Raw genomic sequence first — 18415 nt, forward strand, 5'->3', positions numbered from 1 at the left:
TTGTAGTAATGCTATGATCCTGGGTATGTCTATTTATAGTGTACAAACTTCTTATGTCATTGCTTACATATTATTTTAACTAGAAAACATGCAGCCTACCTTATATCTAGCATTCAAACTTGACTCTTCCAACTAGTAGCTCAATGATAAAACCCAGCCTTTCATTTTAACAGCTGCTGCATACCAACGCCATACAACTCCCTGATTCTTAGGAAGACTTCTGTGTATTTCTTATGTGAATAGTTGACCATGCATGCATAACAAATTATTGCACCGAGCTGCCTACCATTTTTCCTGGATGAAGATTTGCACTACATTTATTCTTTTGTTTTATTCATTAACTATGCATCTGGAAGAGTTTGACATTCTAACACTCCCCCTCAAACTCAATTTTGCATTCCGAGCTTCTGCTTCATTTTTCCAAACACATTTGGCTTCAATGGCTTTGTAAATATATCCGCTAAATTTTCTTTTGTCCTGCAGTGCACCAATTCCACGATTTTATCATTCACCTGTTCTCGAAGAAAATGATATTTAATATTGATGTGCTTGCTTTGACTGTGGGACACTGGATTTTTTGCGAGTGAAATAGCGGCTTTATTATCCACGTAAATTTTAACCGGACCTTCCTCTGCAAGATTTAACTCGCCTAATATGTAGCCTAGCCACATAGCCTGACATACGCATGCTGCTGCTGCCTTGTATTCCACCTCACATGTTGAGAGGGCAACTGTCTGTTGCTTCTTTGATGACCACGAAAAAATTGCAGAACCAATGTGAAAAGCATAACCCGAAGTGCTTTTCCCGTCATCCAAGTCACCACCATAATCACTGTCTGAGTAGCCTACTAATTTTGAATTTTAAGAATGCGTGTAAAATAGACCATGATCAAGTGTACCTTTTATGTACCTCAAGATTCTTTTAGCTGCCATAAAGTGATCTTGCTTCGGTTTTTCCATGTACCTACTAACTATTCCAACTGCATACATAATATCTGGACGAGTAAAAGTTAGTTACCTCAGACTTCCAACCAAACTTTTGAACAATGTCGGATTTACCGACTCCCTCATTGAATCAATTCTAAGCTTTATGCTTGCTTCTGCTGGCGTGCTCACTGGCTTGCATTCCTCCATTATGAACTTCTTTAAAATCTGCTCCGCATATTTTTTCTGAGACATAAAAATCCCGTCTTTTTTTTGCTTCACCTCGACTCCAAGAAAGTATGACATTTGACCAATATCTGTCATCTCAAATTCGTTAGTCATAACTTTCTTAAAATCATCAAACATACCAGGATTGTTTCCAGTAAAGATCATGTCATCCACATATAAGCAAACGATCATAATATCTCCCCCTGAATTTATTTTCGTGTAGAGAGCATGCTCGTATGGACTCTTCACAAAACCATTTTTCTGAAAATACTCATCAACCCTTGTATTCTACGCTCTCGGTGCCTGTTTTAGGCCGTATAAAGCTTTCTTTAGCCGGTAGACTTTATCTTCCTGGCCTTTCTGAACATATCCTGGAGGTTGTTCGATGTAGACTTCTTCTTCGAGATAACCATTTAGAAATGTTGACTTGACATCCATCTGAAATATCTTCCACTGGTTCTGAGCTGCAATTGCTGTCAGAAGCCGTATGGTATCAACTCTTGCAATTGGAGCAAATACCTCATCATAGTCAATGCCATATCTCTGCTTGTAGCCTTTAGCCACCAACCTTGCCTTGTATTTCTCCACTTCTCCATCTTGATTCGTCTTGGTTTTATAGACCCACTTGACACCAATTGCTTTGTGTCCTTCTGGAAGATCTGTGAGCTCCCATGTATCATTCTTCTTGATTGCACCAATTTCTTCATTCATGGATTTATTCCATTTGCTTTCTTCAGAAGCTTCTTCAAATGTAACTGGATCACATTCAGCCATTAAGCAAAATAAGGAATAATCAAAGGATGTTTGTACCGGACTTGTTGCTTCATAAATATTATCCAGACTCCGCATCTTTCGTGGTACTCTCCCTGAACTGCTGCTTCCTCCCGTGGATGGTGTCGATCCAGGAGATTGTTGATTTGGACTTGGTGGAGGAGTTTGATCATCATCTCTGTCATCTTCAATGTTCTAGTTATCACCGTCATCGTCATCACCATTGAAAAATAAACCAGCAACTTTTCTTCCATCCTCGCTCCATCTCCAGTAATCTGGTTCATCGAACTCAACATCACGAGAAATGATTAATTTCTTCATCAGGGGATTGTAGAGTCTGTAAATACACTTTTCGCCTTTGTCATCCAGCTTCTTTCTTTTCTGATCGGGAATATGGGCATAAGCAATACACCCAAAAATTCTGAGATGTCCAACTGATGGTTTGCTTCCGCTCCATGCTTCATTCGGAGTTTTATTTCTGACACTTTTTGTTGGACAACGATTCAACAAATAAACTGTGCATTGAACGGCTTCCGCCCAGAAAGTTCTTGGCAAGTGCTTTGCTTTCACCATACTCCTTGCCATGTCAAGAATTGTGCGGTTCTTCCTTTCTGCAACGCCATTTTGTTGAGAAGTATATGCTGTTGTCAACTGATGATTGATGCCATGTGCTCTGCAAAAACTTTTGAACATGTTTGAAGTATACTCGCCTCCTCTGTCTGATCTGAGTGTCTTCAAATAATATCCACTTTGTTTTTCCGCCAGTGCTTTGAACTCCTTGAATTTATCAAGAGCCTCCGATTTTTCTTTGATGATATACACCCAACTTTTCCTGCTAAAATCATCAATAAATGTTAGGTAATACCTATTACCTCTAAGTGATGGAATATCAAATGGACCAGCTATATCTGTATAAACTATCTCCAATGGCCTCCTGGCTCTCCACGATTTTCCAACGGGAAAGCTTTGTCTGTGTTGCTTCCCCTTGACACACGCTTCACACAAATTTTCTGGTTCGTTGATTTCTGGCAAACCGTCTACCATCTTTGTCTTTGACAATAATTTCAGGCCAGAAAATCCAAGATGACCATATCTCAAATGCCACAACCACGAGTCATTTTTAATGACCGACTTTAAGCACTTCTGCACATTTGTTTGCATATCAAGCGTAAACAAACGATTCTTTGACATCTCAACATTTGCAATCAATTCCCGAGCTTGATTTCTGATAATGAGGGAATTCCTGCATTTGTATATTATATCCTTTCTCCACAAGCTGGCCAAGACTGATAATATTATTTTTCAATACAGGAATATAATAAACATCATTTATATATTTCTTTTCACCTTTCTTTGACATGATTGTGACGGTACCTTTTCCTTTCACCGGAATCTTTGACGAGTCACCAAAACTAACTTCTCCGCTGATGGTGTCGTCTATCTCCGTGAATAATTCCTTGTGACCAGTCATGTGATTACTGGCCCCTGAGTCAAGATACCAAACATTCTTCTTGCTTTCCTCGTCTCCTTTGTAAGTGAGGAACATAGCAGTGCCAACATCTTTGTCTTCTTTTGCTGCTGCAAAATGACTCCTTTCTTCCACTTTTGGTGATCTACATTCATAACTGAAATGGCCAAATTTATTACAATTATAGCACTGAAATTGAGATTTGTTACCTCATTGAAATCCTCCTCGTCCTCGGCTTCTAAAATTCTGACCACGGCCAGATGGACGATAACCTTCAGTGTTCTGGCTTCTGTTGAAGGACTGTCTTCCACGTCCTCTTCCACCACGGTAGCCACCTCTAAAGCCACCTCTTCCACGACCAGAACTGCTACTGCTTGAACTTTCACCAATGGACACCTTACTTTGCAACGCCTTTTCCAAATGGCTTGTATCATCATACTGGTTCATCCGCTGTTCATGCGCTTGAAGTGAACCAACTAACTCATCAATGGAAATTGTGGACAAATCTTCTGACTCCTCAATAGAAGTAACGACATAGTCAAATTTTCTTGTCAATGAACGGAGTAATTTTTCCATGACCCGAACATCATCGAGACTTTCTCCATTTCTCTTCATCTCGTTTGTCACTGTTTTTAAACGAGTAGCATATTTACCAATATTTTCTGAGGCCTTCATTTTAATATTTTCGAACTCGCCACGAAGAACTTGGAGCCGCACCTTTTTAACTTTTTTGACACCTTGGAAAATTTTTTGCAAAATCTCCCATGCCTCTTTCTCCGTTTTTGCATCTAAAATTTTTTCAAAGGTAGATTCGTCAACACCTTGAAAAATTGTATATAGCGCCTTCTTGTCTTTTTTCCGGGATTCCTTTAATGCCGTCTTCTCGGCATTTGGTAGTGCTACTTCAGCGGCAGCATCTGCAGGCTTAATAAACCCACTTTCGACAATATCCCAATTGTCGTAGGAACCGAGTAACACCTTCATCTGGATACTCCAATTCCCGTAATTTATTGCCGTTAATTTTGGAATATTTGGTTGCACCATATTTGCCATTTTCTTGAACGGAACGCTGGCTCGGATACCAGTTGTTGGAAACGTGAATGGGCTAACTCTAATATTTAAAACACCTGCTGCTATGTATGTATAATTATTTTTGATAATAAAACAGACAAAGCACACTCTTTATATATAAATAAAAACTACAGCTTTTGTTTTGTTTACAACACTAAGGCTACGGCCTTGTTTCTTTCTTTCAAGAGTTATGACTCTTTTTTTTCTCTTTGATGTTTTCAAATTTTTGTAGTAATGCTATGTTCCTGGGTATGTCTATTTATAGTGAACAAACTTCTTATATCATTGCTTACATATTATTTTAAGTAGAAAACATGGAGCCTACCTTATATCTAGCATTCAAACTTGACTCTTCCAACTAGTAGCTCAATGATAAAACCCAGCCTTTCATTTTAACAGCTGCTGCATACCAACGCCATACAACTCCCTGATTCTTAGGAAGACTTCTGTGTATTTCTTATGTGAATAGTTGACCATGCATGCATAACAAATTATTGCACCGAGTTGCCTACCATTTTTCCTGGATGAAGATTTGCACTACATTTATTCTTTTGTTTTATTCATTAACTATGCATCTGGAAGAGTTTGACATTCTAACAAGAGGAAGCGAGTTGATCACAAATAATTTTGTGATTATACCATGGTTCATGCTACAACCCAATGTTGTTTTCATTTCCCAGTTTGACTTGAAAATACCATCTATCCATAACTCTTTCCGAGACTGATAAGAACAAAATGCTGATTCCAGAAAGATTTATGAATGAAGACAATTACTGTTTCAATGAGCTGACCTCGGCCCGCATAAGATATGAACTTGGTAGTCCATGTTATTATTTGCTCTAGGACTGAATGTATTTTCTTATTTTTTTAGTTAGTATACTTAGCCTGCAACAACTAGTATAGTATACCTAGCCAATAAGTAGTTCCTTCTCTCGAAGAAATAGTTAGTCTGTTTCTTTTCTTTCTTGATTAGAATTTCAGTCATTTAGATAGTTGTTTAGTATGAGCACATATAAAATGCTGTTTTAGAATTTCTTGATTTTCTATCAAAAGGGCACAATTTTTGAAGGTCACCTGGTAGCTATCACTGGAACCCCTAAGAATTCAACTAGGAGCTTTCCTCTAGAAAATCCTCCACATTTCTTTCAAACCAGTCCACAGTTGTTTTGCATTTCTGAAGTGAGAGTTACACTCCTGGGATCCAAAATGGAATCAAAGTGAATATCAATACGATCAATAACTCAATATCATTATTATTAGACTCCATTTCAAAGCTTTCTTGGAAGAAATTGACCTATCATGACCAGTAACCGTGTCACCATTATTTTCATATATAGCAAAGATTTTGGAGGAGTTCTAGTGATCTTTAAATTGATTAAAGAAAAAAGAAGTGTTCCTATCTCCCTCATGGAGCCATCTAGTTCTGGAAGTCTGAGCCCCAAGCAACTTCTCAATGATCAAGGTTTCATCAAGCTCTTTGCAGGTACAGATTTCTTGTTTTTGAAGTTCAGAATCAAGCATCATGTCTGGTTGAACCTCTTGTAATTCGTCCTTAAGGATCTACACATTTTTAAAAACATTTCCAGCATTCTCATCATAATATTCCCAAAGAACCCAGAGTTCTTTTTTTTTGTTTTGTTTTTTCAACCATTTTATTATAATCTGATTCAAGTAACAGGGGCAAATGCACCAAGTAACCAGTGTTAGGAACTTGTTTGTCATTATCTGATTCAAGTAACAGCTGCAAATGCAGGAACTTATTGCTGCAAGATTTTTTGCTGCAACCAAAAAAATCATTTTTATTCTTTTTTCTCCATCTCTGTGTACTTTCTACATGCACCAAGTGTATTATATTTGAGGAAGGAAAAATAAGTAGTTAAATGTGACAACAAAGGAAATTAATTGTCATAGTTACATAGTTTATTACTTTTTAAACTTAAAATTTATAAAGAAAACATGTATTATGTAACTTCTTTAGATTTAACAAAGCCCTCAGCCAATTGGCACTTGGAAAATTGTTTATGGTAGGCTACTACCATTCGAACCAGCAGCACTACGTGAAGGTCCATCACTGTGACCATCCCTTACAAATACTCTCACTGCCATCACCCCTTGAATATCATAATCCGGTTCAGATTTCAGGGAGCTCACCCCTCAACGGGGGATGCACGTCACCTCCATATGCACGAAAGTGATTTAGATAGAGAAATAGTGGGCCAATGTACCTGTAGAACCCATGATTGTTCATTGCTATTAACACATCCTCACCAGTGATGGTTGTCCGCTTCTCCTCCTTGCACCTAGTGTTTGCTTGAGTTGTCATAAATCTGATAAATTTGGACACACATTCCTGGATTGATAATCTGATAAGTTTCCTGACAAGATCCAATTTTCATATTAGCTTACATAGTTGTACACAATAGGTAAAAATAACATAAAAGTATATTAACTGTATAAAAGCACATCAAGCTCAAAAATTGTAAAATGATAAATAAATAAATGATTTAGCTAGATAAAGAGTGAGATGATAGAAATGATTGACCTGAATCTCTAGGTTGTTGTCTACTAATCTCCCCGCCATAATCAAAACTATCTCTTTCTTGAAATTTTCTCTTCATCTCTCTGAATTTCAAGGCAACTCTGGACACAAGACTAGGAAAATGGAAAAAACCCCTTATTTCTTTCAAGATAAATAATTAGCCTTTTATTTATAAACTTGGAAAAGGCTTGACACGTTGATAATAATGTGACACACACATGTACATGCATACTGACACCACATGTACATGCAAACTGACACATTAACGGGTGATATGTATATGCACATGATAATGATAAGGTGTAATTTTAAGAACAAGTGTTATACAGACAAAAAAATATTTAAATTAAATATCTTATATTCTAAATTAATAAATGGTAACTAAATAACAAATACTCTATGGAAAAACATAATTAATTTAGACAATATTTTTAACCATTATAATCAATTTTTTTTATGTTTTGTCAAATATAATTAACTTTAAATATGTTTATAACAATCAATGGTACTCTTGGGGTATTCTAGTGGGCTGCACACACACATATATGTTAAAATCAACTATTTGTATAAGTACACATAATAAATAAAAATGAATTAATATTTTTCTTTGAATATATGATATAAAAACATAAATTTGAATAACAAAAATATTAAATAAACACAGTCACTAGTACATTATTTTGTTAATCATTAATGATGACATGTCAATTTTTCATTTTAAATGTCTAGTGCGCATTCTAGAAATAAAAAATATTACATGTATATGATATACAAAGTAAAATGAACATAAAGAATTTAGTCTAAGTTTTAGCAAGTTTTAACATATTTTGATAAATATTAAATAGTACAAGCCAATAACAATAATAAGAGCTCAAATTTTTCTTTTAAAAAAAAGAGCTCAATTTTTTGGTGAAGTTCGTCATTATTTTCTCCAATATTAACAAAACTAAAAATTTAGAATAAAATATAATGTATACAAATTTACAGGAATATATGATAAACCAAGGGGAAGATCTTACATGAACTTGAAATATGCATTTTTTTAATATTATACTTGCATTAATATAAACTGCATCACATTATGCATGATAGAACCTAAATTAGTCAACCACTCCACATGCAATAAGTACCTTTCTCTAATGTGCTAGTATTGGCATTTAGTACCAAACACAACTAAAACTTTGTTTAAGTGTTGTAAAATATCTTTACAATCATTAATGACCCTATCAAAATAAGACTTCCCTCCCTCTACATTAATCACATCCACCATCCTTTTGCATCACACTCAATTTGTAACTGTTCGTCCTCCACATCTTAGTCCATGATATTGCCACACCAAAACCTATTATTTCAACTTTTCTAGATTACACTCTATCCTAAATCACCATGCTACGAGATCGAATAAAGAATCCCAACCGTTCCGAATAATAAAACCCACCCCATCTATCCAGTCCTCATTTCACATGCCGCATCAGTATTAATTTTTACCCACCCATCAGGTAGCTTGTACCATATTTTACACCACATTCTACTACATGCTTTCTTTTATGCAGATTGCTTAGCCATTTCCTCTAGCCCAGTTCCATTCTGCAACCATACTAGTAGACCTTAGCGGATTACATTCTGCAACCATACTAGCCGACCTTGACTGAATTCCAAAGCTACAAGTATTAATACAGTTCCAGATCTAGTTATTTCGTCTATTCCTTATGTTCGAGCACACCATACCCACCATACCATTTTGCACCCCACTGCCACTCCAAAACACTCTTTTTTAATAGGGTGCACAAAATTATTTGGTAATACCTGGACCGTATGTACTAACCCTAACCTAGCCACACTTTCGGAAAAAAAAATCAAATAATACATGTATATCATCCTCCATATATAGCTGGAATCATGAAATCATTGGACTGTTGTTTACACATTTTTTTCTCAGGGCGTCAGCAGTATAAAGAACTCGACGACATGAACGCTGAAGAGAATTAATAATCTTGTCTGGTAACTTAAGTCCTCATAGCTTCTTCCAGAACAGTTTCTCTGGTCCATAGATTTGAAATCATTATATTTTTATACGAGAATTAATGTAATTTGATTATATTAAAATTACCTTTGACCGAGTAATGATAGAAGTGTATTTCGGGTATAATATGAATCGTATGAGAAATATGAATGATCTAGAAATGATTTAAGCCTCCTAATTTTAGAAGTGATATTATTGGCCTCTTGTGTAACCTAGACTATAAAATGCGTAACCACGCTCAAATATTGATTTGATGTGATAGTCTACTTATTGATCAAGAAAACCTGGATTAAATTATGATGAGGATGACACATTACATACCTCTAGTTTAATCTATAATATGTGGTTAAAATGATTATATTACATTATACATTATTCACGAAACATTACTAGAAAAGGGTCAAGAGACATCACCCTTTTATCATCAGTTGGAAATATAACCGATGTAAGAAATAGCTTTTATATCGGTTATTTTCGAACTAATGCTAAATATATATTTTTACATCTTATTTTTAAATAAACGTTGTCTTATAGTCTTTTTTTAAAAATAAAAAATAACTTTTGCATCAGTTGTGTTTAAACTGATGTTAAAATACTAACTTTCACATCAGTTGTTTTCTTACGGATGTTCATTTCAGTTATTTACATCGGCTATTAAGAAATCATTGTCAATGTTAAATTTTTAAAAATAAAATAAAAAAGACAAGCTGGGAATAATTCCCCTCTTTTGCCCTTGACAAAATTTCAGCCCCTTCCCCCAAATATTTCTCCCTATTTTTCTATTATCTATTATTCCTCTTATCTCACCCCACACACCTTTTCCTCTCTCCACCTTTCTACCTCCATCACACCTCCCTCGACATGAACCATAGTTTGAATGAACATCGATATATCACCAAATATACGAGACCAATATCAAGTTCAATTAGTTCTGGATTTTAAGAGTTGAGAAGATAGTTTGAATTCAAATCCTAGTTCAAATGGGAAGAAATTACAATTACAACATCAAGTTTGTTTTTAAATGTAGTATCAATCTGCCGGTAATTAACTCGATTAGCTTTGGGATTAGGTCGATTGACAAGAATACATTTTAGCGGGATTATTAACTTTAGATTGAGAGTTTGAGTTTGTTCATCCAGATAATTTACTTAATATTCAGGATTACTAGAGTTCTAGTCTGAATACGGTCCATTCTTGTGAAAAAGATAGTTTGAATCATAAAAGGTCTGATTAATGAATATTTGATTAAAACTGAATCGGATTTTAGTCTGATTAATGGATTTTAGTTTGATGTTGGTAATAAGAAGAATGAGAGAGTCTTTGTTCCCAGCCAGGATTTGTTCTGGTAAGTTTGATTAGTCCAAGTGCTTTTGATTGTTTGATTTGATTGTATGAGCTTCAATTTTAGAATTGATGTTGTTTGTTACTCGAATGCAGCAGTCCGGATTATATTACTCCCAATGAGGCTCCGATTACCAAAACTTTAAATTACAATGAGGTGCTTTTATAATATAAGTTTAATTTAGTTATTTGTAAAGTGACTCGTAATTGTACTGATCATGTATTTATTTTTGTTGCAGGAAGATATGTGTCTGTGAGTGAGGATTTAGGTTGTTCAAGTGTGAGCGATGATGGTAAGAATTGGATTCTGGTGGTTCTGTTGCCTGCATTACCTAAATGAGAGAGGAGAGTGATTATACAGAATGATGAGAGTATATTGTTGTTGTGGTATAAAGATGAGGTCCTGGTTATTAGGAGTAAATCACCTGCTGAGAGTGCTTATACTCAAGGCCTCCTCAACGCTAAGCTCACTCAGGTAACCAAACCCTTTTACCCCCTCCCATACTAGTTTTTTTTTAAATTTAAGTTTCGCGGTTTCAGATTGTGTTTTTTCCGTTAATGCGTTATAAACTTATAATAAACAGTCACTTTGGGACATACGACAACTTAATCGAGTCATGCCTGTGTTATTTTTGGGTTTTATCTATAAACCCTTAATCTATATATAACTTTCTATCTCTATCGATATCAAGGCGGATTTTGGTCTATCAATTATGTAATGTCATCCCTAATCTTGATGCTTACATTACTAATGTGGCTTTGTTGATAAATTCTTTCTCAATGACTACACACACATGCTACACTGTTTGGGACATATCTTGAGTTCCAGAAGCCCAAATTAGATAATTCAACAGCCCACGTGAAGATAACGAGATTCTCTATCATTCTAAGGTGGTCCAGAGAGAAATATCTATCTGAAACGGGCCCGAATTTCTGAAAAAAAAGTGAACTACGAATTTTACTGGGAAAAACATAATCAGTTGGGGAAACTTATTTGTATTTTCCTTAAAATATTAAAATAGATTAATTAAATACATATAGATACATCAGATATTATTATTAGGGATTAAGTTCCTAGAGAATAAAAAGGAGGCTACGCTCAAGAGGGAAAAAGCTTAAAGAAGAGGAGATTGCTGCATCTACAGTTTTCATCTTTTCTCCTTACTTTTCCATTATGTTTATGTGTATTGGTTTCTTTTGAGATTATGAACTAATTTTCTCTCTAGGCCTTTAATAAATTCTCTTGTTAATATATAAGTTGTATTCTTTTCTCCCTGTTTTTATGGTGATTTTAGTTGTTTATATTGATTTGTATTTAATGCTTCTCAAAGATTGATCACCATTGAGATTGATTTGGTAATTTAGGTGAACTTGGAAGAGAAACCCTAAGTTAAGACCCAATTAATATATCTTAGGATTAATATTTATATTAATTTATGGTTAGGATAGTAATATACCTAAATACCCTAAGAAGTCCAATTAAGATGAAACTTAATGTTATTTATGGTTTTAAATCTTACATAGGAATATGGGGGTTATTGCATAAATTAGATTCACTTGAGATTCAGAAGGTCCTTGTGAATACATGATTGTGTTGGTCTAATAATTATACCACGAGAATAGATGCTAAAGGAGAAACTTATTGAAGAACATTAGATGAAATTAAAGGCCTAGTTTTCATTCTCTTGGAATTTCTTATTCGCTTTTGTGTTAGTTTAATTATTTAGTGATAATTTAGTAAACTTCACTTAATTTTTATTTGACTTGAATTGAAAGAAAAGTAGTAATTGTTATTTAACATCTTATTAATAGTCTTTGTAGGAACGAATTTATATACTACTTGTTGTGATACGTGCTCCTGCGTTAAGGTTGTAAAATTGACAATAAGTACGATAGTTGAGTTTCGTGATATAACTTTATTGGAGGAAGTGTTCCATATGAAGACTGTTATACCTTTGGGTAATTCCGAGGATGATCCCACTCAAACATCGAGTTCTATTCCTGATCATGTGAAAAAATGGCAAATATGGGGGCGGATCCTGGTAGTAACTCTACTCGTAATGTTGTAGAGGAAACTAGAAGGAGGAAGCGTGGAAAGGTAGTCAAGAACTTTGGAAGTAATTTTGTAACTTACATTGTCGAGGATGAGCCTTTAACTTTATGTCAAGCCATGGATTACTCGGAGTCAAGGCATTAGAAAGGCGTTGTGAAGAGTAAAATTGACTCAACTGTTTCTAAAGAAATATGAGAGTTAGTTGATCTCCCTCTTGGGTGTTCTACTATTGGATGTAAATGGATCTTTAAGAGGAAGCTAAACTCTTATGGCTCAATAAATAAGTACAAGGCTTGGCTATTTTCTAAGGGATTTAGGAAAATAGAAGGCATTCACTATTTTGATACACACTCTCCTGTTGCCCGAATGATAACAATCAGAATGCTTCTTGCATTGGCTTTCGTACATGGTCTTATCATCCATCAAATGGATGTAAAGACAACTTTTCTTCATGGTGACCTTGAAGAAGAGATTTACAACTTCAGGCTCTACCAACAATAATTCAAAAATGGTAGTGAGAGTTGGTACCTGTGATTTTGATGAGGATGACTCTCCTTGCTCCAAAGCCATTAGTGCATAATTTCTAAGTTCCTCATCTTTATCATTATCAGAATCATCCCAAATTTTTCCTTCTACAATATAAGCTTTACTTTGTTGTTTCTTCAGAAGAGCTTCATACTTTGCTTCTAGTTCAAGATAAGCTTTGTCTTTCTTTGCTTTCTTGAGTTTCCTACATTCTGTAGCAAAATGGCCTAGATCATCAAAATTGAAGAACCTTATCTTTGATCTATCAACAAATCCAATTTTGTAACCATTTTTGCTATCAGATGTGTACTTCCCTTATCTTTCCAGCTGCTGTCTTTGTTGGATGATTGTCCTTTACCCTTGAGGAATCTTGGATTCTTTACTCTAATGTTCGAGAACTTTCTTGCCAAATAGGCCATTGATTGATCAAGCTCATCAAGTTCATCTAGGGTGTAGAACTCATCTTCTTCCAATTCCAGAATGACTTGTTCCTGTGAATAATTGGTTCTTTGCTCACTTGTTGAGACAACTGGAGTCTGTGATCTTTACTCATCATTAGAGGTCTGGCTTTCATTGACAATTAAAGCACTTGAACCATCTACAACATGCCCTTGACCAGCTCTTAATGATTTTCTTTGGATCATTTCTAATTCATATGTTTTTAAGATTCCATACAGAACTTCCAGAGTTATTCTGCTCAAGTATCTTCCTTCTCTGATTGCTGAAATTTTCTGTTCCAAATGATCAGGAAGTGTAAGAGAAAATTTCAGATTCACTTCTTCAGCTTCATAGTATTTTTCATGGAGCTGCAAGTCATTTATTAGCTTATTAAACCTTTCAAACACATCAATGATACTTTCTTTTGACTTAGCCATGAAACCCTCATACTGTGAAATCAATATCCTTCTTTGATTAGATCTAACTTCTTCAGTTCCTTCATAGAGTATTTCAATCTTTTCCCAGATCTGCTAAGCAGTGTCACATTTGGCAATGTTGTTGTGCATTACATTTTCAAGTGACTCTATCAATATCAGCTGTAAGCCACTATCTAGGGAAACTTTCTCTTTCTCAGGCTCAGTGTACTCAAAAGGATCTTTTGGAGCATAATGAGCTGGAATGACCATATCACCATCTGTAGATTCCTGAACTCTAACCATAGGAGTGAAGGGCCCATTTTTGAGAATCTGAATGTAGAGTGGATTGGCCATCCTGATAAATACCAACATTTTCTTCTTCCACAAGGCGTAGTTAGTTTTATCAAAGGTAGGAATTTTGATGCTACTGATTTTCTATGTATTCATTCTTCCAAGATCTTGAATCTGTTTACTTTCAGATTTTTCTATGATACCACTTGTTAGGTAATGAATTACACACAGGGGGGTTGAATGTGATTTAGTATTTTTATGCTTTTCTTGAAGTATTTATGGATGTGAACAAAGTAAATTAAAACTTGCAGTGAAATGTGTTAATACTGAAATTAAAGAAGCATTAACAGTGAACACAGATCTTTCAAAACTCACTTAATTTTATATAAAAATTAAGAATGTTTTGCTACAAAATTTTTAAGCTCTTTATTGATAAAGAGCTTAGTTGCTTACTTGAGAGAATACAAGATTTTCTTATCTAGATTGTTACTTCTAACAAAAGACCAGTGTTAACTTTATTTGATAGTTATCTACTGATTTACATAGTGTACAATAAGAGATGCTATTCACTTTAGTAAACTGTCACTTATCATTCCATTTTAGGAAAAGTATATCTTCCATTTCCGGCTTAGCATATCTTTGCATATTGTGTTAACTTTGATCTTCCTTTGTCAGTTAATCTTCACCCTTGATCTTGCACACTCTTCAAGCTCCTTTTTGTACACTTGTCAATCCAACTGGTTGGATTGTTTGTTGATTGTTAATCTTGGATATTGAATTGGTCTGTAATTTGTACTTTGAGATTTTACCTCGAGATCTCCAGTTAGGCATATAGAGATCTTGATATTTTGATAAGTATATTGACTTATCGAGATCTCTAATACTCCATAGTTGATTTTACTTTTGGAGGTCTCTGAGTTCTCTATAAGAGAATTTAGCTTATCGAGATCTCTCATCTTCATATCTTCACTTTGGTTTATCGATATCTCTAAGTTCTCTAGTGACTTATTGACTTATCGATAACTCATAGTTCTCTAGTCAAATTTGACTTGTCGATAACTCAGAGTTCTCTTGTGAATTTTGACTTGTCGATATCTCTGAGATCTCTAGTGAAATTTGACTTATCGATAACTCAGAGTTCTTTAATGAATTTTGACTTGTCGATAACTCTGAGTTCTCTAGTGAAGAAATGACTTGTCGATATCTCCAATCTTCATGTCTTCAATTTGGGTTGTCGATATCTCTGAGTTCTCTAGTAGCTTTCCTGAGTTCTCTATAAGTCATTCTGAAGTTCTCAAATGACTTCTCTATAACACTAATTCTGTGACTTGTAGAGATCTTGACTTAGAATTTTTTTCTCAAAACAGATTTATTCAACTCCAAGCTTCTTCATAATTCTTCTGAGGCATGATCTTCTTGATCTTCTTCCAGATAGAATTTTTAGGCTTGATACTATTTACGTAAAAAGACTCCAGTCTGCTCTTGATCATTTTTACAAACTTAAAATGTTACAATATGAAATATAAACTAAGATTTCAATACAACTTACTTAGGGTTGTCAATTTGACCTAGTCTTGTTAAAGTGCAAGCATGTCTTGCACAACACGAACATAAATTTGTTGTATTAAATTTTTATCCCATTCATTGAATATGTCATTCAAGATATCCTCCTCCCATCATTTTTGATCATCAGCTAGCAAGATTTGAGTAATATTTTCTAATTCCTCATGCATCTCTATCGTGACATATCCATTATCAATGCATGGCTTCTATTGGACCTTCCTCTGGGTGTGGAACTAGTATCAACTTGTTGAAGATTGAGAAGAATTGAGCCCTAACAAGTGGCTTTACTTGGCACCTAAATAACAGAGTTTCATATTTAAGTTCACCGTTGTATTAAAATCTTAATTATTATTTTAAGATTATGCGCATCAATTTTCCTGTTTTTATATTAATTTTCATTTTTACATTTGTCGGTTTTGTAACTGAAACTGAATCGATTATAATCCAATTGGGACTTTTTAAACCGAATCCGAACCGGCGATTACGGTTTCTGATTTTAGAAACCGGTGGTATATGGTTACGGTTCCGGTTTTAAATGAAAACTGAGCTGAACCGACCCATGCTCTCCGCTAACCTACATACGTGGTTCCTATTATGTGTTGGCGGTAAGTAAGAAAAATTAAAAATGACATATTTAAATATCGATTTTTCTAGTACACTCATTGGTTCATACTAAGCGTAAAAATTTATAATTTTTAAATTATATTGATTGGCTACTATTCTTTTATAGCCTGAGTATCCAAAATGACATCTCCGACATTAATAATAAAAATATTAACATATTGCAAAGCCATGTACCAGCATAAGCTCTTTTTTCAGTGTAATATCCCGAAATTTTTAGAATAATAATAATAATAGGATATTGAAAAAAGGGATTAAAATTTGATTAAAATCTGATTCAAAATTTAGATCAGATTCTAATATGTATAACTTGTGGGTTAAGATATAGGGTTTTCATCATTATAAATATACCATATTTGTATTCTTCATTTTTATTTATAAAATTCGTAGGGCTCTTCTTAGAAAAATCAGCAGTCTTGTAAAATTTTTAGAAAATTCATCGCTAGTCAGAATTAATTGGTTCTGGACTTTTCGAAATATCTTTTCGTTCTCTACAACTTTCGTGTTTTGTATTTTTCAAGAAAACATTGTATAGAGGGTCAAAAAGACTAATTTCAGATCTCGTCAGGTTTTGAGGTAAGTTTTCGATCGATCTTGCTAGTGTTTTTAAAATTATGTGATATATGTGTATATTTAATTATCAAAACTTGGGCTAAGTGATGATATACTTTAAAGTATTATGTGTTATTGTATATGTATTGTTGTATTTTTGTAAGTCTCGACAATAATTTTGGATCTCTGATTTGTGCCATGATTTGTAAAAAAATTGAATAAGAACTTAGGACCGCGGTCACCGAATTATAATGACAGTTTTCAGAAAATTTAGGACCGTTATCACCGGGTTGTCGTGGTTGTGGCATGGGTTATTGAATTTGAATTATTATGGTTTATGTGATATGTTTATTGTGTGTATCAAATAAGAATAAGAATAAGAATAAGAAAGTGTATCGAAAGAGTTTGTTTCGTATATCGTATCCTATATATTATTGTATTTTGTTATATATGGATGTATTACTTGGCCTACTAGTTGGATCGATTGGTTTCTTAATGGGTTGTATAGCTCATTATTTACAACTTCAGGTTTCGCCCTAGAGTTCGATTTGAATAGTATTGGAGTTGAAGGACCTTAGTATTGAAGTAGATTGAATTTTGGATTTCCGCTTTTAGCTGCGCTTTGTAATAGTGGCCTTTATAATAGATTTTTAATTAATAAATTGTATTTTGTATTAATTTTGATTTAGAATTAATAGTCTGTAAGTACGGACTGTTACATCCGGCGAGTAGAAATTTTGAATCAAGATATTCTCAGAGTGCCGGTAGTTGGTTTAAGTGTCATTGCTTGAGTGACATTGAGCATAAATGCGAGGATTCGATTCCCTATACCAAACATTTTTCAATTTGGAGGTAAGGTTGAACATGATGGAGTGTTTTTTTTTAATTCTCAGATATCGATGTTTAAATTTTTAATTTTTAATACCTGGTCGATGAATTTTACTGCTTGTTTAATTAAAATATTTACTGATTTATTATATTATTTTAATATGAATATTGAATCTATATAATAAGAAAATCAGTATTTGCTGATCAGGAATTACTAATTCTAATTGCTGGAATAAACACTAATCAATATTTGCTTAAGCTGACAGATCCTGATGCATGGCTGCATCAGGATCTGCTGAGACTGTGAAATCCTAACCCCTGGCTGGATCATGATTTGCTGAGGCTGGATCAAGATTTGCTGAGAATGTAATATCTTCAGTTATGTTTTGGTTTTGTATTATATATAGAACTAAAAGATTGGGAAAAGATATACTTCGATCACATACGTATGAAACTCTAACTGCTATCTCTCTCTCTCCTCCATAACATACAGATTAGCATAGAGGTTTGTGGGCGAACTGAGGTTTGTTCGCTGTTGAGCTTTGCGTAACTCTGTACGAATTGCTCTGTGATGTTGTATCCAGGAAGCGATATTGCAACCCAACACAGCGTAAGTGGGGCCAATAATCTCTTCAAGAACAGTCTAGACTTCTCGAAAGTTAGGCGCCTCTGCTGTTCATAGTTCTTTCAGATTTATTAAAACATCTCTTAGAGCTAAGTATTTTATCCACTCTTTGTAAATTCAGTTACTGATTTTTCTTGTT

At 34.4% G+C, this 18415-nt stretch overlaps 1 protein-coding gene across 1 annotated transcript; it reads right to left on the reverse strand.

Annotated features, from left to right (window-relative positions):
- Window positions 1-3600: 3600 nt before the first annotated feature.
- Window positions 3601-4443, reverse strand: LOC141696211 (uncharacterized). The gene has a single exon (XM_074500385.1). The coding sequence runs from the start codon at window positions 4441-4443 to the stop codon at window positions 3601-3603; it is 843 nt and encodes a 280-aa protein (XP_074356486.1).
- Between the last annotated feature and the right edge of the window lie 13972 nt (window positions 4444-18415).

The sequence above is a fragment of the Apium graveolens genome, chromosome 11, assembly GCF_009905375.1.
Source record: "Apium graveolens cultivar Ventura chromosome 11, ASM990537v1, whole genome shotgun sequence".
Taxonomy (NCBI): domain Eukaryota; kingdom Viridiplantae; phylum Streptophyta; class Magnoliopsida; order Apiales; family Apiaceae; genus Apium; species Apium graveolens.

Coding starts and splice junctions, on each gene's coding strand:
- LOC141696211 (XM_074500385.1), bottom strand. CDS start 4,443: ATGGCAAATATGGTGCAACCAAATATTCCAAAATTAACGGCAATAAAT.